The 22,986-nt window shown below is 44.7% G+C and overlaps 1 protein-coding gene across 1 annotated transcript in view; it reads left to right on the top strand.

Moving 5' to 3' along the window:
- The window catches only part of dock9b (dedicator of cytokinesis 9b), a 187,635-nt gene that overhangs the window by 114,649 nt on the left and 50,000 nt on the right, over nt 1–22,986 (top strand). Inside the window, exons 9-17 of the mRNA XM_073028593.1 lie at nt 5,146–5,225; nt 8,021–8,092; nt 9,940–10,080; nt 14,119–14,325; nt 16,766–16,888; nt 18,556–18,638; nt 19,619–19,747; nt 20,010–20,089; nt 21,432–21,619. Of these exons, the coding sequence (XP_072884694.1) occupies nt 5,146–5,225; nt 8,021–8,092; nt 9,940–10,080; nt 14,119–14,325; nt 16,766–16,888; nt 18,556–18,638; nt 19,619–19,747; nt 20,010–20,089; nt 21,432–21,619 (1,103 nt within the window). The remainder of the gene's footprint in view (nt 1–5,145; nt 5,226–8,020; nt 8,093–9,939; nt 10,081–14,118; nt 14,326–16,765; nt 16,889–18,555; nt 18,639–19,618; nt 19,748–20,009; nt 20,090–21,431; nt 21,620–22,986) is intronic.

Below are 22,986 nucleotides of genomic sequence, written 5' to 3'. Positions count from 1 at the left end.
CACCATATTCAAGTTCATTGAACGCAGTAGTAAGGGAAAGAAAGCAAGCCACTTTCCTTCTCAGTGATGTGGCCAAACACATTTTAGAATGCAAATCAGGTTTATTACCCCTGCATATGTCATGCAAGCAGTACAGAAGAAAACAAAATATAAACTAGAGGCAAAGAGGAAAGTACTCAAGCTGAGCCAGAAGTGACTGGAAGGAAGGGTGAGATGTATCTGTGCTGTAATTTAGTACGTGACAGAAGCACAGGTAACATTGGTTGGGAGGGATTACAGTCGAGAGTCCTGCCCTCACTGAAATCTGTGTGGCTGCCTCCAACACTCCAGAGTTGTATGTTGTTTATAGAGGAAACATGAGGGGTGTTGGCTCTTTGTGAGAGAGTGTATTGGCTTGGGGACACCGTGAAGGTATCGGTTTGGTAATGCAGTGTGTTTCCTGCCTTATACAGTGCATGTAAAGACAAGCAAGTTCTGATTGGCGTGTACCTCTTGCATATATTTTCATGCATAAGATTTATTTTTGAAATTCGAAGTAACTGCTGGTGCTGGTGCCTGGTCCAGTGGTTCAGTGGGAGGTCAGGTAAAATCTTGAGGGGTATGGATAAGGTGGGCATTCATAGTTTTTTTTTTGCCCCAGGGTCAGGGAGTCCAAAACTAGAGGGGGTAGATACAAGATAGGAGGGGAGATATTTAACCGAGGCCTGAGAGATAACATCTTTACACAGAGGGAGTTAAGTACGTGGATTGACCTATCAGAGGAAGTGATAGAGGTGGGTACAATAGCAACACCAAGGAGGCATTTGGATAGGTACATGGAGAGGAAGGGTTTGGAGGGTTCTGGGCCGAACATGAGCAACTGTGACTAGTAGGCTGGATGCTGTGGTCAGCATGGACTAGCTGGGCCGAAGAGCCTGTTTGTGTTATGTCACACTATTACTCTGACTCTGGGTGTGCTCCCATCGAGCCTGCTGAGTATTCCAGACCCGTGGACTGCTGTGTTTGTGCCCTTGGCGAGCTGTCAGTGTGATCTGGGCCATTGGGGGGCCTGAGGGAATAGCTGGGGAGGGACTTTCTCCAGTGCACTTGGCAGGATCTACACATTAGCCAAGGTTTCAGAGTCAGGTTTATTATCACTGACGTACGAGGGGTGATTGATAAGTTTGTGGCCTAAGGTAGAAGGAGTTAATTTTAGAAAACCTAGCACGTTTATTTTTCACTCTCCCCTAGTGTTGCCACCATGTCCTCGTGGACCTCCTTGGGTGATAAGCCCTTGAGACCGAGGTAGCGGATGACTGCACGAAGGCTGATGTTTTCCATTTTCTCAGACAATGCTTACTTGCAACTTTCAATTATCTGAAACAGAAATACCACAAAAGTTAATAACTTCAAACTTCCTGCATAATCACTCAAACAGTTGAACTGCACGTGCCTGTAACGAGAGCTGTATAACTCATCTCCTTCTACCTTAGTCCACAAACTTATCAAGCACCCCTACCGTGGACCACTTTCTGGAGGTCCAAGACACTGACTTCTACAAAGAAGGGATCCGTATGCTCCACGACCGCTGGACTAAGTGTGTAAATGTAGGAGGGGGACGATGTTGAAAAATAAATGTGCTAGGTTTTCTAAAATTGACTCCTTTTACCTTAGGCCACGAACTTATCAATCACCCCTCGTATGTCGTGAAATTTATTGTTTTGCGACAGCAGGACAGTGCAAGACCTAAAAATCACTATAAGTTAAAAATAATAAGTGGTAGAGAAGAGGAAAGATGAGCTGATGTTCATGAGTACCTTCCAAAGAGAGTCAGAGGGAGAAGTTCAGAACAACAGTTGTTGTGGGTCTAATGGCTAATTTGGAACCTGAGATTCCGACCACCGTGGAGCTGGGTGACGGACTGTCACTGGGTGGTGGAACGGGCTTGTGGAGTAGCCGGCCCCTCTGATCGGAGTTACTGACTGTCCATGAGCTGTGCGAGTGCCCGCCAGGAAACCGGGTGCAGAGGATTCAGCCCTCACGCTCTTTCTGCTTTATGGCCGGGGTCCACTCTTCTGCACCGATGGCAGTGTAAGCAGATCTTCAGATGTGTATGCACGAATGTGTACAACGGAGCTGCTTTTTTTAAATTGACCCATCTTTTTTCACCTTCCCTGTTGGGATTCTGTTGAAAAGCGAACAAAGGAAAGTGGAATTGTCCCAGAGGAGATTAACTGGAGGTTTTTGCAGTTAGGAGGATTTTTGATGGGCTGACTGTTTTCAGTGATTGGAAGTTTGGTGAGCAATAGACTCCCGAGTGAAGGGGGTGGGTGTAAGAGCCCGAGGGAGGGGTTCCTCGGTCGCTCGTTGTGACCAGAAAGAAGCTGCCTGTAAGGGAATTGGATAGATACCGGGAAGGGTAGGGTGGTGAGAGTAATGGAGACTCGCTCACAGGGCTGCAACAGGTAAGGAGGGCCAAATGGCCTCCTTCAGCACGACGTGAGGCTACTGTACAACAGAGAAGTGGGAAGGTACAAGACATTAGACTTGTGGAGATCAGCATATCACGAAGGAACCAGGAGCAATTTCTCCATGTCCCTGGTATAAGGGAATCATGGGTAAGTTGTGTGCACTGAGACTGTTCAGAAAGCTGCTTTCTCAAGCACTGTATTAATCAAAGACGAATCAGCAGATGTTCTGGCATATGAGTATTGAATGGGGGCTCCACAGAAACTGCATGTAAGCTTAAATGCATTCAGGCCGTTGACTCATGCACTTCCCCTTCTCTGAGTCATGCTCTCTCCCCACACCACAAACTGGAAGTCCTTTAGTGATTGAAGGCCCTCCCGTAACAAATGTATTGACAGCTGTCCCGGTTTACTTGTGCAGTCTTTTGTTCTCCAGCTTTGGCCAGTCTCTGAAGTTACCCCAACTTTTAAAATTTAGAGCTCACAGGTTCTGGGGTGTAATGCAATATACTAATAAAGTTTTACCTCTAGTTTAAACATGGCATAGTGTATGTGTTAATAGGTGTTTGAAACAAGTAGGGAGTACAGTGGCATCTGTGCTGTGTACCTTGTTGCTGAGTTTTGAGTTCCATCAGAGTCACTGGAGCCCAGTCTTAAATGTGGATATTCAGGGATATTCCAACCCCACTGACCATCCAGTACAGACACATCCCTAAACAAGGAAATCACTGGAATCATTGTGAACTGAAACCTTGCTAAACTTCTGCATATAGCTGGAGAGAAGACTTGGTCTGCTCCATTTCCTGCCTGCTGACTTGATTCTCCTTGAGCAGGAATTTATTTTTTACATGCCAGCAGTTCAGTCCGAAAAAGAGCAATTACAATAAGAGCCATTTCGGGTGCCGTTCTGAATGGTAGAATCAGAATTGGATAACCAAGAGATCCTGCAGATGCTAGAAATCTAGAGCAACACGCTCAAAATGCTAGAGGAACTCAGTAGGTCGGGCAGCGTCTGTGGAAATGAATAAACATTTGACATTTAAGGAGCCTTCATCAGGACTAAGAAAGAAGGCGGAAGATGCCAGAATAAAAAGGTGGTTTTGGGGGGGGGGGGGGTGAGGGATGGAAGGTGATAAGTGAAGCTAGGTGGGTGGGAAAGGTCGAGGGCTGGCGAAGGACAGGAGTGTGGGCCATAGAAGAAAGGGAGGGAAGAGGGGACTCGTGGGGAAGTGATAGGCAGGTGAGAAGAGGCAAACTGAGGAAGGGAGAAAGTGGTGGGGCGGTGGATTTTTTTTACTGGAAGGAGAAATCAATATTCATGCCATTAGGTTGGAGGCTACTCAGAGGGAATATTCTCCACCCTGACACTAGGCATGAGAGGAAGCCATAGACCGGCATGTTGGAATGGGAATTAAAATGTTCCGTCACCAGGAAGTTCCACTTTTGGTGGATGGAGCGCCGGTGCTCGACGAAGCAGTCCCCTAATTTGCATTGGGTTTCACGGCCGTATTGGGAGTACCTGACGCAATGGACAACCCCAGCAGATTTACAGGTGAAGTGTTGCCTCACTTGGAAGAACTGTCTGGGGCCCCACATGGAGGTGTGGCAGGAGGTGTATGAGCAGGTGTAGCACTTGCAGGGATAAGTGCCAAGACGGAGATTAATTTGGCATGACGAACGAACAAGGGATCAAATCAGAATTAGGCTTGCCATTAGCAACTTATAGGACATACAATTTGATGTTTGTAGCAGCAGTACAGTGCAAGGACCCAAATTCACTGTACTTTAAGTACAGAAATCAATAATTTGTGCAGAAGTAAGGAATATTCAGGCTGTATTCATACATGTGCTTGAATAACAAACTTGATGATGATCTGTGTGTGAATGAATTGTTCACAAATCTGACAGCGAGGGGAGGACATTGTTCCTGAATCATTGACTGTGCATCTTCAGGCTCTTGTACCTGCTCTCTGATGGTAGTAACGGGAAGAGGGCATGTCCTGGATGGTGAGGGTCCCTTGTGATGCCGTCTTGAGGCATTTGAAGTTTACCTTTGATGGTGGAGCTGAGTCTCAACTCTTTGCAACATCTTGGCCATATTCACCAAGTAGGGACTCAGGGCCCTCCGTTGGTCAAGGTCGACCTTGGATACGTTAGACTCAACATAGTCCTGCCTTGGGAACTCCAGCTCTGGATGTATCCTTGGGGTTTACTCCTGAAGCCTTTCCCATGAGTGGGTATAACCGTGAGCCAGCGAAGGTCTGGGATCAGAGTTTTCCTTCTCCTAGATAAGCTACTAACCTCAGCTGTCGAGTCCCATCTGCTCGAAACAACTGGTTTTTAGATGCCAGTAGCCTGCCTCTACCCCTTTATTCTGTCAGGTGAAACAGTTCCGTCGAACTTAGTAGCTAGGCCATCTATATATGAAGGCCAGGAGATGGACTTGGTTGTCAGAGGCTATTTGAGCATTTATTCAGTAGTGGGTGTTTACCCCCACTAACTCCCTTGGCTACGACAACCTTAAGAAACCGAAATAGAGAATAATGTAGTCAAAAGTGGCATTATTTCTTATGTATTATTGGATTGATTCATGAATGAATTACATCTGATTTTGGTTTCTGGTTTTTCACAGGGAACTCACAGGTCGAGTGAGCCTTGGTTCCACAAGTTGACTAAAGATGTTTTTATCTACTTTCAGTTTCTGATGATGAGTTACCTGGTCAGGGGAAGGCAGAGCACGGCACGATCTTGGAAAGCCTGCAGTGTGACATCGCAAAGGTAGTGCTTTTTTTTCTGATTTCTTAACAAAAAATAAATCACACATTTTGTCAGTCATGCATTTAAGTTGATTACATTGATTATTGTGTCACCAATTTCTTATTCTGAATAGAACATAAATTGTTTCTGCTCGATCACATAAACATAATGAAATTTGATCCCGATGTGTTGCTTTCCAGTCTTGTGGTGCTGAAGCAATGGGATGAAATGGGGTAATGATCTTACCCGGGTTGTTTCATGCCCTCTGGAAGCTCCACTCAGTGTTTCCTGGTGTGAACTATGTCTGTGTGTCTGATGTACTCACTGTGCCTGGCGCTGGTCAAGTGGCTTTCACAGTGCTTTAGTGTTGACCAGTGGCTGCTGCACCTTGGAGAGATGAGGTCTCATTTCCTAGGGGTTTGCCCACGGTGCAGATATTGTATGGCAGTCCTACATCTTTCAGGGGTTCTGTTTGCTCTGCTACTTAACAGCCTCCACCCTTCCAACCTCAAGACTCCCATGCGACCTGTCGCCTCTCCAGATGATGGCCCAGGGTCAAGACCTTCCAATTTCCAAAAACCCCACTAGTTCCCCACCTCCCTTCCACGTCCCCTGTTCAAACACTCCAATTCCCCCTTGAACCGATCACATGACCAACACAACCAAACCCTCTGATCTTTTGTTGTTCAACCCCCCCCCCCCCCCATTACTTGGGTTTCAGTCAGGCCTCTGACCACTGACCCTGTCTCCCTACCACTCCTCACCGATGGTAATACCAATTTTAATATGGGTACTCAGGTGTGCCTTTCTGTCACAGGGAGGGTGAAGAGCAGTAACTCCTCACCCACGGGCTTGATAGGTAGTGTTCATGGATTCACTGATTATTCAGAAATCTGATGGTGGAGGGGATTAAGCTGCTACGGAAATACTGAGTGTGTGGCTTCAGGCTGCTCTACCTCCTACTTGATGGTAGCAATGAGAAGATGGCATGTCCTCGATGATGGGGTCCTCAATGGTTGATGCTATCTTCTTAAGGCATCAGCTTTTGAAGGTATCCTGGATGCTGGGGCGGCTGGTGCCCATGATGGAGCTTGAAGAGTTTAGAACTTTCTGTAGTTTTTTCCTGATCCTGTGCAGTGGCCCCTTCATACCAGTTGGTGATAAAACCATTTAGAATGCTCTCCATGGTGCACTTACAGAAGCTTGAATGTCTTTGGTGACATAACAAGTCTTCTCAAACTCCTGGTGAAGTACAGCTATTGTTTGTAATTGCATCAATGTGTTGGGACCAGGATAGACCTTCAGAGATGTCGACACCCTGGAACTTTAACCTGCTCACCCTTTCCACTGCTGATCCCTCATTGAGGACTGGTGCGTGTTCCCTCGACTTGCCCTTCCTGAAATTCACTATCAGTTTCTTGGTTTTGCTGACGTTGAGTGCAAGATTGTTGCTGCAACACCTTTCAACCAGCTGATCTGTCTCGTTCCTGTACACCTTGTCCCTATCTGAAATTCTGCCAACAATAGTTGGTTGGCAGATTTATAGATGGTGTTTGAACTGTGCCTAGCCACACAGTCATGGGTTTAGAGAGGGTTGAACAGAGGGCTAAGTATGCATCCTTGAGGTGCACCAGTGTTGATTGCCAGTGAGGAGGAGATAATATTTTCGATATGCAGAGACTGTCTTCTCCCTGTGAAGAAGTCAAAGATGCAGTTGCAGAATGAAGTACAGAGGCCCAGGTTTGATTAGGACTGAGGGTATGATAGTTGGAATGCTAAGCTGTGATCAATAAACAGCAGCCTGTCATAGGTATTACTATTGTCCAGGTAATCTTAAGGCAGAATGGAGAGCCAGTGAGATTGCATCAATGATAGATAGGCTCCATCAGTTCCAGTTTCAATCACCTCCAACTGTAATAGCTCCACTTGCTGTTCTTTCAGTTGCCTGGTCCTCAAGCTCAAATTTTCACTCTAAGCCTTATGGTCTTTTAGCTTACAACTCCTTTAAGGTTCACCTGCCTTATGTCAAGCAAGCTTTAGGTCATGTATCCAATGGTTTTCATTGCATGGTCTTGTGTGAAGGACCTGTACATCTGTCAGAGCTTCTGCCCAATCAGACCATCTTCCCCCACCACCGATGCTTATTCCCCACAGCTCTGGAAATCCTTCATCGGGATGGCGAACATTTGAAAGTTTACCAGTGTATTTGCTCCCACTGCATGAGGTTAAAGGTAAAGATTCAGTAAGGAAGGAAAGACGGATAATCCCAGAGCTCATGACTGTCAACTATCGCTAACAAGTGAACAGATTGTAAATGTATCTGGAGGTGGAGGAGGTTACAGAAACTAGAACCTAAGAGATTTTGAAGTAATTATGGAAATGACCCTGCACAGTCTTGGGGAAATGGGGATGCTGCACCGATCTACAAGTTCGATTGAAAGACAGAGGCTTCGGATGTTCCCTCCCAACTATTGCTTGAGAATGTACAGGGTCTGGAAAATCGGAATGGACAATGAACCCATGAGCACTTCCTCAATAGTCTCTTTTCCTTCTCTTTTTGTACTAATTTCATTTTTTAACTATGTGCTTACATTAATTTTATAGCTTTTATTATGTATTGCAATGTGCTGTTGCTGGAAAACAACAAATTTCAGTACTTATGCCTGTGATGTAGAAGCTGATTAAGATTCTGATGAAGTTGTCCATTCAGAGTAGAGAAATCCTTCCAGAAGTTGACCTGTTCAGCTTTGGGTTACAGTGATCCACTTCCCTTAACTGTCCTGAAGTTTAGAATTTTTTTTTTGTTTCCTTTGCAGAGCACAAGAGAAACAGAAATCAGAAGAAATGAAGGAAGATTGAAGCTTTTCTGTCTGGATGCAGATTCTCAGGTGAGAATTGACTTTTATTTTGTAAAGTGATTGGATGGGCACCTGAATTTCACTGTCATTTCTGGACTCTGGTAGTCTGGAAGCAAAAGTCCAGTGGTGCAGAGTGGCAACTGCTCTACCTTGATATCTAAATTTGCGTTGACCTGGACTTCTGAAAGCTGCTGCTTGTTTCTTCTCCAGTGCCTGTCCCGCTAACATGAACCGGCATGAATCTTAACTGCACAGCCTTTCCCCCAGTCAAGATTCAAGATTGTTTATTGTCATTCTTCATGCATGAGAGTAAAGAACAAAGTGATTGTTACTCTGGATCCGATGCAGCAGGATAAACACAATAAGCACAAAAAACACAATAAATGTAAAATCAATTCTATAAAACATAATGTACAAGGAACTGTTGAGTGTGGTGATTTGTACATAAGATTAGCTTACTGTATATACATAGATAATATATAGATAAAGTGACACTAGGTGCATGCGTATCTGAACATGAGGTGACTAACGAGGGACCCATTTGCCGCTCCTCGGAGAGATCACAGCCGACTGGAGTGTCCGTTGTTCTGCTGATGATTTCATTGAGCCTACAGTCTAGAGGCTTGTTTTGGAGTACAGGGCATGTGAACTCACGTATTGCCTTGGTTCCTTGAGAATGTGTTCAGTTTCTCAAAGAACATGCGGAAGTGCAAAGCTGGAATCAGTTGTCAAATAAACACAGCTGGTTCATTAGTGTTTGTTTTTGTTTAAGGAAGGAGGCATGAACATTGATTTCTCACTCTGGTAAATTCCCCCCCCCCCCCCCTTTCCTTCTGTTTCTATTCCGCACTCTGGAGTCTGACCTCTTCTCTCCTGCATTTCACCTCCCTCGGTGCCCCTCCATTTTCCCTTTCTCCCATAGTCCACTCTACTCTCCTGTCAGATTCCATCCTCTCCAACCCTTTACCTTTCTCACCCACTTGGCTTCATCTATCACCTTCTAGCTATCCTTCCTCCCCCCCCTTTTATTCTGTTGTCTTCCCCCTTTCCTTTCCAACCCTGAAGAAAAGTCTCGACCAGAAACATTGACTAATGATTCATTTCCATAGATGCGGCCTGACTTGTTGAACTCTTCTAGCACTTTGTGTGTGTGTGTGTGTTGCTTTGGATTTCCAGCTCCTGCAGATTTTCTTGTGTTGACTGTGCTGTCCTGTACATGACTCCAGTCTTGCACCAAGCTGGTGGATGTTCTCACCCTCTGAAGAAGTCCCTCGTGTGTGGTGTGGGAGTCACTTGGAATTCAGAAGTGGGTTTATTATCGCTGACTCATATGATGTGAAATTTGTCGTTTTGCAGCTGCAGTATGGTGCAAAAGGCATTAAGTTACCATAAATTGCTAAAATAAATAAACAGTGTGCATTAAAAGGAGGAATGAGGTGTAATGTCCATAAGTTTGTGGACCATTCATAAATCTGATGGTGGAGGGGAAGGAGCTGTTCCTATAGCATTACGTGTGGGACTTCAGTCCCCTATACCCGTCTCTAATGCTAGTAACAAGACATGGGCATGTCTCAGCCTGAAATCCATGGACCCCTCGGTTAATGGCAGAGGTTAGTGGTAAAAATGGTTGGGAACCCCTGTCTTAGATAGTGAGGGTCCCTAATAATGAATGCCACCTTCTTGAAGATGTCCTTGACTGTGGAGAGGGTTGTACCTGTGATGGAATTGGTGGAGTTTACAACCCCTTGTAGTGTCTTACAATCCTGTGCATTGGAGCCTCTGTGCCAGACTACATGACTAGTCAGAATGGTAGAAATTTGATAAAGAGTTTTGTTGACATACTGAATGAATAACTTGTTTTATTTTTTTCACTCAAGAAACTTGACTTCTCCAGTATTGAACCAGACGTGAAGCCTTTCGAGGAGAAATTCGGAATACGTTTTTTGGTGAAATGCAATGATTTATCCTTCAACCTGCAAAGCTGTGTGGCTGAAAATGAGGAGGGGCCCACAACAAATGTAAGCCTGATGGTCAAGAGCGTGTTGAGGGAAAAAGAGGCAGTGGAGTAGTGAAAGATTCACTCGGACACCAGAACAGAGAGTTGGATGAGTTGAATGGAAGAAAACATTTCATTTCTTTAGCCTCTTTCATAATAGCCCAACATCCCTTGCAGCCCAGTGAAATGCTGTTTATCTGTCTTGTAATCAGAACTGGGTTTATTATTACCGACGTATAACATGAAATTTATTGCTCTGTGTACAGTGCAATATATAAAAATTACTATGTTACAAAGTAATGGAGAAAAAAAAGGGATAATGAGGTAGTGTGCATGATAGTAGGCCTTCCGTTGGTCAGGGTCAACCATGGGTGTTGCGCCTCAGCTGTCTAGCTACGCAAGCCAGGGCAGTACAATATGGACAGCAAGCTGTTGCCCATGTAGCAGGATCCCCACTCCACACAGCTGATGAACCCAAAGGAACACAGAGACCGATAAGTTTGGCACCAGCAGTGTTCTGGGAGTTGACAGTCAACTTTGATCTCAACATGGGGACTGCCCGGGACTCCAGTTCCAGATTTTTCCTCCTGGTTTATTCCCGACGCCTTCCCCTTGAGTGGGTATAGCCACAAGGCAGCAAAGGTTTGAGATCAGAGTTTTCCTTCCAGATAAGCTGCCAGCCACAGGTGACATGCCCCATCTGCCCGAAGTGACTGGATTTAAGGTGCCAGTAACTCACCTTTGCCCCTTCTGTCAGAGGCTATTTGTGGCGCGTGCCGTTGAAAACATTTAATCGGTACTGTGAGTTTATCCCCATTACTGCCCCCTCCCACCCTCTGGCTATGATAACCTTAAGGGTCTAGTGTTCATGGGCCATTCAGAAATCTGATAACAAAGTGGAAGAAGTTCTTTCTAAATTGTTGATTAGAGGTCTTCTGCCTCCTGTACTGCCTTCCTGATGGTAGTAACATGTAGAGGGCATGTTCTGGTCGGTGAGGGTCTTTAATGGTAATACAGAAACCCCTGCAAACCCCCATGTGATAATGACCAGTTAATTGGTTTTAGTGGTGTCAGTGGAGGGATTAAATATGGTTGGAGACCCTGGGGAAATTTGCTCCCCTCTTCAAAAGGTTGGATTGTTTAAGAGGGCATGTGTCCTCTGATGGTGCAGCATCCACTCAGCCCCCCGTTGCAGAGTCGGCCAAGATGTTTGTTCTCAAGCATCTGGAGTGGGTCTTGAACCTATGGCCATTTGATTCAAAGGGAAGAGGACAACCCGCTGAGTCATATTCAAGCAAAGGTGATTTAATAGTGGCCTTTAAATCGAGAGGGATTAAACCCAGACCTATGGAGGATAGAAAGTTTGGAGGTCCATCTAATAAAGTATGAAATTCAGGAGAGTTCGGTTACAATGAGCAACCTGCTGCAGCAATTGTAAATTCTGCAATAATTTAAAAGGCAGTGACGAGAGAGAGGGAGGAAAAAGACTAAACAAATGAGATTCCATGGAGATGTTCCGTCGAGTTTGCAGGTGCAGCAGGCTATCAAGAAGGCAAATGGGATGTTGACTTTAATTGCTTAGAGATCGAATTTAAAAGCAGGGAAGTTACGTACAGGACATTGGTGAGGCTGCAGCTGGTGGGCTGTGTGCATTTCTGATCTCCTTACTTGAGGAAAGATATACTGGTTTATCAGGCGGTGCATTTCTGTTCTTTCTTGAGGAAAGATATACTGGTTTGTCAGGCGGTGCAGACGAGTGGGTTCAGTGGGTTGATTCTGGAGATGAAGCAGTCAGCCTACAAGTTGTCTGCAACTATACTCGTTGGAATCCAGATGATTGCGAGGGGATCTTATGGAAACATATAAACAAATCATGAGCAGGATAGATAAGATAAAGGCAGGAGCAACACACACAAAATGCTGGGGGAACTCAGCAGGCCAGGCAGCATCTATGGAAAAAATACAGTCGATGTTTTGGGCTGAGTCCTGCCATAGTGAGTTCCTCCAGCATATTATGTGTGTTGCTTGGATTTCCAGCATCTGCAGAGACTAGAACTGTGGGGCATACTCCCAAGATTTGTGGGAGTAGATTTAGGACAGAGAAGAGGAACTGCTTTTCCCTGGGAGTGGTGAAATCAATGGAATTCTCTGCCCGGCGAAGAATTAGAGTCCACTTCATTAAGTATATTTAAGACACAGTTAGATACTTGGCACAGCAGGGGAATTAAGGGTTATAAAGAAATAGACTTTCAGCTTCAGTACCTCCTGCCTGACAGAGCTGCCAGAAGGTGGTATGACGTGGATAGTTGGGATGCTTGAGGCAGAACCTCCCTTAAATGCTGTCAGTCATGGGGAGGCTGTGTCCATCATGGACTGGGCTGTGTCCACCACCTAATGTAACCTCTCGCCTTCCTGTGTGGACCTCTGTCCCACAGCAGGTGGTTGAGGTGGAGGAACAGACGTGGTTTTTAAAAGAACTGAAGCAAAATACACTAGATGTTGGAATTCTGAAAGAACAATGGGAAAAGCTGGAAATACACAGGAGCTCCTCCTCACCTGCATCCTAAATCTACATTCCCTGAATCTTGAGGCTATGTCCCCTAGACCCACTTACCAGTGGCAACAACTTTCCTGCCTCTATCTTATCTATCCTGCTCATAATTTCATGAGGGAGAAGGAAATGGTAGGCGTTTTGGATTGATGATTCAGAATTAGATATTTAGAACATAGAAATTTACAGCACATTACAGGCCCTTCAGCCCACAATGTTGTGCCGACCATGTAACCTACTCTAGAATCTGCTTAGAATTTCCCTACTATGTAGCCCTTTAAGCTCCATGTCCCTGTCTAAGAGTCTCTTAAATACCCTTTTATATCCACCTCCACCATTGTTGCGGGCAGTGCGTTCCACCACCCTCTGACATCCCTCCCCCTTGTACCTACTTCCAAGCACTGTGCCCTCTCGTGTTAGCCATGTCAGCCCTGGGAAAAATGTCATTGGCTATCCACTCGATCAATGCCTCAAATAACCCTGATTCCAATTCTGGTTAGGTACTGTCGTATGCATCAGTTTTCTTTAAAGATAATGTTTTCTAAACAGAATATCAAAACAACAAATTATAAAGCTTTTCATTGTAAACCTATGCAAGTCTAGACAAGCTGACCTGTTGTTTTCAATTTGCCCAGACAATTTTCTCCCTTTCCTTTTCGAATCATTGGGTTCTCTTTCTGCTCAATGATTCTATTTCTAACTCACCAGACCCTCAAAGTGCCCTAAATTGTCTCTAACTCATGACTTTAATCTGGGTCAAAGTGCAGCGTGGTAGCACAACAGTTAGCGCTGCTGCCTCACAGTGCCAAGGATTTGTGGAGGTTCCTATGGCTGTGTAGTGCTAGCTGCTACTACATGTAGGCTCTTGTTAGAAAGAATGAGAGGGTTGATGGACATGTATGAGAATGAATTGTAGGGATGAGGCAGAATAAGGGGAGTTGAATGAGACTGATAAGATGACTGCCCTTAGGACCAACATGGATCCATCCTGCTGATTGGCCTCCTTTTGTGTTGTTATGAGATCACTTTCCTTCATGGTGCTCAGGACAATTGCCACCTTGTGTTGAAAACCTATGTTTGTTTAATAATGGGGAAGACAGTGAGTTAGATTATTTTTGATCTCTCTTCCCTCACGCATCAGATCGCTTTTTAAAAAGAAAATTCACATGGTTCTCAACCCTACTCCAGAGGTTGCCTTCAGTCATTGGCTGCTCATTGCGGTGACTCATCCGTTAACTTCACTAAATTATCGCGAGGAGGCCTGACTCGTTCTGCATTTCGTTTTGACTTCCAAACCCCATTTTGCATCACAGTTTCCAAATTCCGTTGACCCTTTAGATCCTACTGAATGTTCTGACCCTTTCAGTTTTTCCTTTGGCTTCAGAGAAGCTGGATAAACACATGGAAGATGGGGAGGGGTTGGAGAGGCTCCGGGATTGACTTCCAACCTGGGGCCGAGGACTGAGGCTTCCATTTTCCAGCTCTGATAGTCCATCTTCCTTGCTTTAGGTGGAGCCTTTCTTTGTCACGTTGGCGCTTTTTGATATCAAAGACAATCGAAAGATCTCGGCTGATTTCCACGTGGATCTGAATCACCCAAGTGTCCGACAGATGCTGTCAAACTCCTCGGCTGTGATGAATGGTGGGGAGGTATTAACCCCATCCCAGAAATCCATCAACGGCATTCCTGAAAATTTGATGCAGTATCCAAAACAGGTAGGGAATAATATTCATTGTAATTATACATTCAGTGGCCACTTCTTAAGGTACACCTGTACACCTCTTTAATGCAAATATCTAATCAGCCAATCATGTGGTAGCAACTCAATGCATAAAAGCATGCAGACATGGTCAAGAGGTTCAGTTGTTGCTCAGACCAAAGATCAGAATGAGGAAGAAATGTGATATATAATTACTTGGACCCTGTAAGGATTGTTGGTGACAGACTGGGTGGTTTGACCATCTCAGAAATATCTGATCCCCTGGGATTTTCATGCAGAACAATCCCTAAAGTTCACAGAGAATTCTGCGAAAAGCAAAAGTCATCCAGTGTGCAGCGGTTCTGTGGGTGAAAAATGTCTTGTTAACGAGAGAGGTCAGAGGAGAATGGGCAGACTGGTTCAAGATTACAGGAAGGCGACAGTAACTCAGATAAGCAAGTGTTACAGCAGTGGTGTGCGGAAGTGCGACTCTGAACACGCAACACGTCGGTCCTTGAAGAGGATGGGCAGCAGCAGCAGAAAGCCGTTCTTGTACCTAGGGGGCCGAACGGTCTCACATTTTGATTTGTCTTTAAGCTTAGGTTTTAAGCCGTCATGTTGGGGATTTGGGGGGCTCGTCTAGAAACTTCTGAAATGCTGTGAGACTCTCTGCCTCCACCACCCCTCAGGCAGTGAGCCCGAGCCTTCTGCCTCTTCCCTTAAAGATGCCACCAATTTTTAGAATGATAGCAGGCAATTTTATATACCCCGCAATGCCAGCACCCCCAACACACAAACGTATGCACATACACATGGGCAGTGGCAAATCAGAGTCACAGATGTGTGCACAATTTTACACACACACACACACACACTTCCTCTCCCTTTCCCTCTCTCTCCCTCAGTTTGTTTCTCGTTCTCCCTCTGGCGTTCTCTCACGCTCTTTCTGTCTCTCCACCGTCTCCCTGTGCCCCTCCCGCCACTGCAAGGAAAACAAACCCTGCCCGTCTAAATCTCTTCTCATCACTAAAACATTGTATCTCAGTCAACATCCTGGGGAATTTCCTCTGCACCCTCTCCAGTGCAATCACATCCTTCCTCCACTGCAATGAACAAAGCTGCACACAATACTCTAACTGTGACTTAACTGGGTTTTTTTTAAAGACGTACAATAACTCCCTGCTCTTAGATTCTGTGCCCCAACCAACAAAGGCAAGTATCAAACACATTTTCTTCATCTCCGTATTCAGCTGTGCTGCCAGCTCCGGGGAGCCCTGGACTTGCATATTAAGCTGTCTCTGTACCTCAGTGCTGATAATCTGACACGCTCAGGACTTCGGTGCCACACTGGAAGACTTTCTGGACTTGGATATTATTCCTTTTAATGCCGCAACACACTCTAAACGCACTTTTATTGCAGGTATTCTGTGATAGTATAAACTTTGCAATGAACCCCTTAAGGTTAAAGGGTTTGCAAGGACGAGAGCGACAGTGAGTTGCGGGGGAGATTGGAACCAGGATTCTATTGGATTTCAGCGACTATGGGAATAGGAGCTCTTGTGATATTCAGGAGAGTGTGGGTACAGGAATTTCACTGAGTTTCAGGAGAGTGTGGGTACAGGAACCCCTGTGAGTTTCAGGGCAGTGTGGGAACTAGGGCCCCAGTGAGTTTAAGGGGAGTGTGGGAACTAGGGCCCCAGTGACTTTAAGGGGAGTGTGGGAACTAGGGCCCCAGTGAGTTTAAGGGGAGTGTGGGAACTAGGGCCCCAGTGAGTTTAAGGGGAGTGTGGGAACTAGGGCCCCAGTGAGTTTAAGGGGAGTGTGGGAACTAGGGCCCCAGTGAGTTTAAGGGGAGTGTGGGAGCTAGAGCTCTGGTGACTTTAAGGGGAGTGTGGGAACAGGCGCCCCAGAGAGTTTCTTCAGGTGATTGTGGGAACTGGGACCCTGGTGAGTGTCAGGGGAGAGCAGCTGTGAGCCAATTGTAGATTTTTTTAAATTTCCAAATAGTTCAGATTCAGATTCAGTTTATTGTCATTTAGAAACCACAAATGCAATGCAGTTAAAAAATGAGACAGCGTCCCTCCAGAATGATATCACAAAAGCACATGACAAAACAGACTACACCAGAAAATCCACATAACGTTTGGCAATCCCCAATCCAGAGTCCGGAGAGGCTGCTGCGTATTAATATCGCGCTATCATCTTAGCACGTTCCCTGGAAAGGAGTTCCAATCCCCCCCCCAGACAAAACAAGACCAAAAACTAAAGCTACAAGACCTGCACAAAACCACATAGTTACAACAGTGCAAACATTAGCATAATTGATAAAAAACAGACCATGGGCACAGTAAAAATAGATGATCCCACCATTCATTGAATGTGTTTGTGTGTGTGTGTCCTCCTCTTAATAGACCTCCCAGTGGTACTTTGCTAAATGTCGGGTGTTGTTTCTGTAGGGGATTTTCTCTGTCACATGCCCTCATCAAGATATCTTCCTCGTCGCCCGAGTGGAGAAAGTCCTGCAGGGGGGTATCACCCAGTGTGCAGAGCCGTACATGAAGAGTTCGGATTCAGTTAAGGTATGGTGTTTGATAGGCAATCTGCTGCTCAGCCTTGATTTTTGATGTAATGATTTTTGTGAAATGGCCTAAACTCAGCTGGTCACCTGGCCCTTGTGCTTCACCGGGGATTAGCAGGTTCTCCTCTTTCGCTTTGCTCTAATATCTCAAGTGTTTGCATAGGTTAAACGTTTTAAAGAGCTTGAAAGTTCAAAGTATATTTATTATCAAAGTGGAGACTGACTATCCAAAAAAAAGACAAACAGCACAAATTAAAAATAATAATGCTGAAAATAGGTTGTGAAGAGTGCTTGACAAGTGAGTCTAGGCCATTGGGTCAATTCAGATTTGTGGCAAGTGAGGTTATCCATGGCAGTTCAGGAGCCTGATGTTTGCAGAGGGATATTCCTGAACCTGGTGTTGTAGCACCCAAGGTTTCTGTATCACCTGCCCCATGATGGTAGCGTGAAGGGAACTTGGCCTGGATGGTGGGGGCCACTCATGTGGGAGCACTCCGTGGTGGGGAGGGATTTGCCTGTGATGGACTGGGCTGCATCTGCAGAAGCTTCAGCTTTTGTCCAGTGACGCTCTTTGCAATGTTTAACTCTTCATAAATGGGGTGGACCAGCAAATACCTAAGCTGAGAGGAAGGCTGGAGGTCATGTCATTTCCAGGGCCCAACGTGCTTTCTTTCATGATGTGAGATGTCCACATCACTTCCAGCATAAATGGACAGCACTGATAAACCTGTGCCGGCAGCGCACGTTCCAGAACCAGGCGTGTGATAAAGGCTGGGGATTCTGCTTCAGTGACAGATCTTGGCCCCGAGACAATTTGGAGAGAAATCCTCTGTTGACCTTTAGAACAGTGCTCTGGGGTTTTTTTTGTGTGCATCTCAGAAGGGAGGACTTTAGCTAAATGTCCTCCTTAGCCAAAATTAGCGACAGGGTGACCCTCCATCGGTGGTGGTGGACATTGCTGCAGTGTCAGCCGCAAGCTCTGGAGCAGGAGGTAAGCTCATGACCTTCTGGTTTGGAGGGAACCCAGTGGGCTGTGGCATGTGCAGGTGCTTCCCAATGGTGCTGTGAAGTTGAATGTTGCATCTTCTTGATAGCCTCATTTTTGGAGGTACTGATTTTGTCTGCAGGTGTTGCAGTCTCCTGGTACCATATCTAAGGCAGCATTCACCAACGTCATCTATGTGATAGGATGCAGTGTGAAATTTTAAATTGACCATCTTTTCTTCAGATCTCTCAATGGTCTCGCCTGTCCCTCTCTATGCATGCTCTTTCACCTGTCCACTGTCTTTGTGCTCCTCCAGTTCTGCAGTCTCAGGTTTAGTTGCTCCAACCTTAGAGGCCCTGTTCTCAGTTGTCTTCCCTGGGCTGCAAAACCCTCCCTAAACCTGCTCATCGCTCTGGTCACGTCCTGCTGTAAACCTGCTCTGCAGTCTTGCCACAACTTCTCTGGAGTCAGCTGTGTCACCTTTTGTCCGCTGAAACTCTCTGAGATGTTTCAGCGATCTGTTGATTAGTAAACATCCCAGCTGACAGGAGCATTGGAGATCATTGTCATTTCCAAGGCCCAACATCATGAAGTTTCCACAGTATTCACAGCATCAATTGACAGTACTGTAAAAGTTGTCTTGATGACCAGGAGCTGATCTGATGAGCTTCATTCATTTACAGGTTGCACAGAAAGTGTTGAAAAATGCCAAACAGGCATGTACGAGACTTGGGCAGTATCGCATGCCATTCGCTTGGGCTGCAAGGTAAGAAGGAAGGAAGTTATACAGGGAAATGTGCCTCATGCTCAGCTGTAAGGCTTAAGTGAAATGCAGGTACTGGGGTGGGGGGGGGGGGGAGATGTATTTGGGCCAGTTAGACCTTTCTGCAAAGTGTAAGCAGTTTATTTTTACAGCACTTTGGATTTCACCTTCTGCATTCTGGAAAGATCTTTGATCATAAGTTATGAGGTTCTGTTTTAACCAATTGTTACTTACCATTCCCTCATTTGGAATAAATGCTGTGAAATTGAAGTTTTAAATTAATTTACTGGGTCAAAAGAATCTGTAAGTGCTGCTGATGAATTGTTAAGTCGTTAGCCGTGATTATAAGCACAAACTTGGAAGGACCATGTTATGTAGGGAATGCTGGATAAATGCCTGGAGAAGAGAGGAACTGTGATGGAACAGAAGGGGAAGATAGTATGGAGCTGGCACTCATTAGTTGGGCCAAAAGGCTTGCTTCTTCAGGCCACATTTGATATTGCTATTTCCTCAGTCCCCTTAACATAGGTAGTTCTACTATAACAGAATAATTATGTTCCTAAGAAACCACACATTATACAAAGTTATATTAGAGGACTACAACTAATGTGGCCTGGATAATGCGAATGGTATTTCTGAATCCCGTCAGAGGCATTTAACTGATTCACATTATGGAAATAACAGAATGGCCTGTAGTCTGGATTTAATAACATGACTTGTGCATATCTGTGAAAAATGCACAACAGTTTCTGTTTAATCCTATGGTTTTTGTATGTTAATATATTCTTACATGATGGACAGACAGAATTACTATTAAAGGACAAACTGCTCCAACCAAAAATAATATTTCTATTATTCTGCCATTAGCATTAAGTTTTTGTGTATTGACTTTTTTAAAGAAATGAGTTTTTAATGTTTTTCCAACTTTTTCTTTTGTAAAAGCCACCACTTTGTATCTTAAACGTCTCTCTTCCCTTCAATAGACCCGTCTTCAAAGATGCTCAAGGGACACTTGACAACGACAAGACTACACGATTCTCTGCACTTTATAGGCAAGATAGCAATAAGCTCTCCAACGAAGACCTACTTAAGTTGTTGTTGGATTTTAGGAAGTGAGTATGCATTTATTTATTGTACAATTCCGAAATTTCTTATTGCGAATCTTGTGGAAAAGGTTCAAGGTGTATCTCCAATCTGCTAGAATTTGTGTCCACTAGGATTGCTGTGGCGGTGCAGAATACAGCACAGGCTAGTTATTTGAACCAGTTCTTTTGGACCGCGTGTAGAATGGGATGAAAGAATTAGGATGTAAACATTTTCCCCTTGACCTGCTCTAAAATTTCCTTAACCTCATATTTTATTCTGCTTCATTAGACCAGAGAAGATGTCTAAGCTTCCAGTTATCTTGGGGAACCTGGACATCACCATTGACAATGTGACTCCAGATTTTCCGAGTAAGTTTGCCTGCAAACCCTCATGGGATTTCCTTCGCCGCTGCTCTCTCTCTCTCTAACAACTCCTGCTACTATTTGCAATTTTGCTTTCAAAAGGCGGGAAAATGCTTTTGCTTGAATTCTGAAGTAACGACAGAAAATACAAGGGACACTCAGCAGGTCAGTTAGAATCTGTGGAGAGAGAAATGGAGTCACTGTTTCAAGTCAATGGCCTTCCAGCAGATTGTGCCTCCCTCCATTGCTCCTCGTCCATCCCCGGATATCACTTGCTACAACATTTAGGAACTCGATCACAAAGTGAGCTAATCCCATTTTCTGGATTTTCCGTCCCAAGTATTTTGCCTCACCCCGGTTCCTCCTGCATTTCTTTAGCAACAGAATACTGGTTGCAGTGTAATCACTGTTGTCATGCAGGGAGCTCCAGTGTGCATCAGTTGAACTGTGACCATATAATCTGACTGTTGGTAATGTAGCATGAATAATAGAAATTGTCCAGGTTCCCTTTAAAGAAAAGCCCTTGACTGACAATCTGGAGACAGTTCACACTTGGCAACAATTGGTCTTGTAATGATCATGAAACACTGTCCCACTTCACTAACTAATGTCCTTCAAGGAAAGAAATTTGCCAATTTAACACACACAAAACACTGGAAGAACTCAACGGGGCAGGCAGCATTTATGGAAAAGAGTAAACAGTCGATGTTTTGGGCCGAGACCCTTCTTCAGTACTCATTTTTGCTCAAAATGTTCCAATTTACCCAGTCTGACCTGTTATTGGCTCCAGAAGCATCAATGTGATTAGTTCTCTCATCTCCTCTAAAATGAAAAGGCACAGAGGATGTGCAGTAAATGTTGGCCTTGTCAGCAATTCCCATATTCGGAAAAATGAATGATTAAGGTAATCATCCCTGACCTAACTTTAGGCCTCACCTGTCTCCATATGTCCTCAGGTGAGTAATTAATTAATTATTTAGAGATACCAGCGTGTAGTAGGCCCTCCCAATGCCAACCCAGCAACTTCCCCAGGCAAACTGGGTATTAACCCTAACCTAATCACGGGACAATTTACAATGGCCAGTTAACCTACTTGGTACATCTTTGGACTGGGGGAGGTAACTGGAGGGCCCTGGGGAGAAAAAAGCATGCCCTGCACAGGGAGGACATAGAGGCAGCTTACAGAACGGCACTGTAGTGAACTCCGAAGTGCGGATCACCCTGAGCTGTAATACCGTCACGTTAACCGCGATGCCCAATTATGTGCTCCTGGTCCCTACGAAATGCGTCTTGTCCTGCTGCATTAAGTGCTGCCCTTCAGCGCACCGCGATTTATTTTTTTTTGCAGGTTGTGTGAACTCTTCGTACATCCCAGTGAAGCCTTTTGAAAATAACTCCAAGGTTTTGGTTACACATGAGGTGGAGGAATTCTTTCCTTGTATAATGAAGCTGTCTCAGCCATTTACCATCTACAACAATCATCTGTATGTTTACCCAAAGCATCTGAAGTACGACAGTCAGAAATCATTTGCAAAAGTGAGTAGTATTGCACTTTGTATGGGTTAGATTTTCTGTCATCATTTGTTGGTTTTCTTTCTGCTTTGCACCCTTCCTAACAAATTTCACAACACATGCCAGTGATAATAAACCTGATTGTGATTCTGATTCCTTCCCTGGACTAATTTGCGCCCTGTTTATTGTGAGAATGTCCATTGACTGTACTTAGTATTGTTGTGTGGACATCGAACAACTGTACTGGTTACCTTAACTGTCAGGGCTACAAAATGAGGCTGGAGAATGGATACGTGAGCGGTGAGTGGTTCACCTCCTGGCTCGCTAGAATGTTTCCACCAGGAGTGCGAAGGACCACTCTCCATTTGCCCACCTGTGTGCTGGTCCAGCAATAGTTAAAGTAGATGGACGCCATCCATGTCAAACAGCAGGTGCCGGGATATGTAAAAGTTCAGGATCTTGGATGGAGTAGTCTATTTGAGTTGTCATCCGTCCACTTCCCCAACCATTTCCTCCACTTTGTGACCACAGTATGTCCCACCTACAGCGTGCAATGAAGTAATGTGATAAAGTTGTTTGATAGCGTCTCCCCTCATTGTAGCATCTGCTGATCCTTCACTGACATTGGATCTAAATCCCAGCCCTTTATCCAGACAGCACTTAAGAGTGCCTTCCCCTGAGGGGCTGCTGTAGCTCCAGAATTCAGATCACCACTGTCTTCTGAAAGATCAGCCTTGACAATGATGAACGCCTCCCTTGAATACGTAAAAGCAAAGCACGTGTGGCAGTAGACTGTTGTCCAAAGTAACACACACAAGGTGGTGGCAGAACTCGTCAGGTCAGGGATCATCTACTGAGGGGAATAAGCAGTCGATGTTCTGGGCCGAGACTTCATCGAGTCCTAATGAAGAGTCTGCTGACTGTTTATTCTTCTCCATAGATGCTGCCTGATCTGCTGTGTTCTTCCAGCACTTTGTGAGTGTTACTCTAGATTTCCATTATCTTGAGAATCTCTCTGTATTTATGAGACTGTTGCTCAATCTCAAGCTCCCTTTGAGCTCCCCAGTGTCCACGATTCCATGACATTATTAAATTTACCTGATTCATTGGAAAATTACAATATTTATATGCTTACATGATGATTATATTGTTTTTATGATCAAATTATACTAAATGTTTTTATGATGTTTAAATTATACTAAATGTTTTTATGATATTTAAATTATACTAATTGTTCTTAATGCTGTTTAAATTATACTAATTGTTTATATGATTGTCTGTGATGCTGCTGCAAGCAAGTTTTTTATCACACCTTCCATATGACAGTAAACTTTGGAATTGACTTTGAGTTTAGATCTTAAACACAAATTAAAGTATTGGAAATAAAATCC

The sequence above is a fragment of the Hemitrygon akajei genome, chromosome 2 (assembly GCF_048418815.1).
Source record: "Hemitrygon akajei chromosome 2, sHemAka1.3, whole genome shotgun sequence".
NCBI lineage: Eukaryota > Metazoa > Chordata > Chondrichthyes > Myliobatiformes > Dasyatidae > Hemitrygon > Hemitrygon akajei.
Note: the sequence above shows the minus strand (reverse complement) of the source record. Positions and strands in the feature narration are given on the sequence as shown.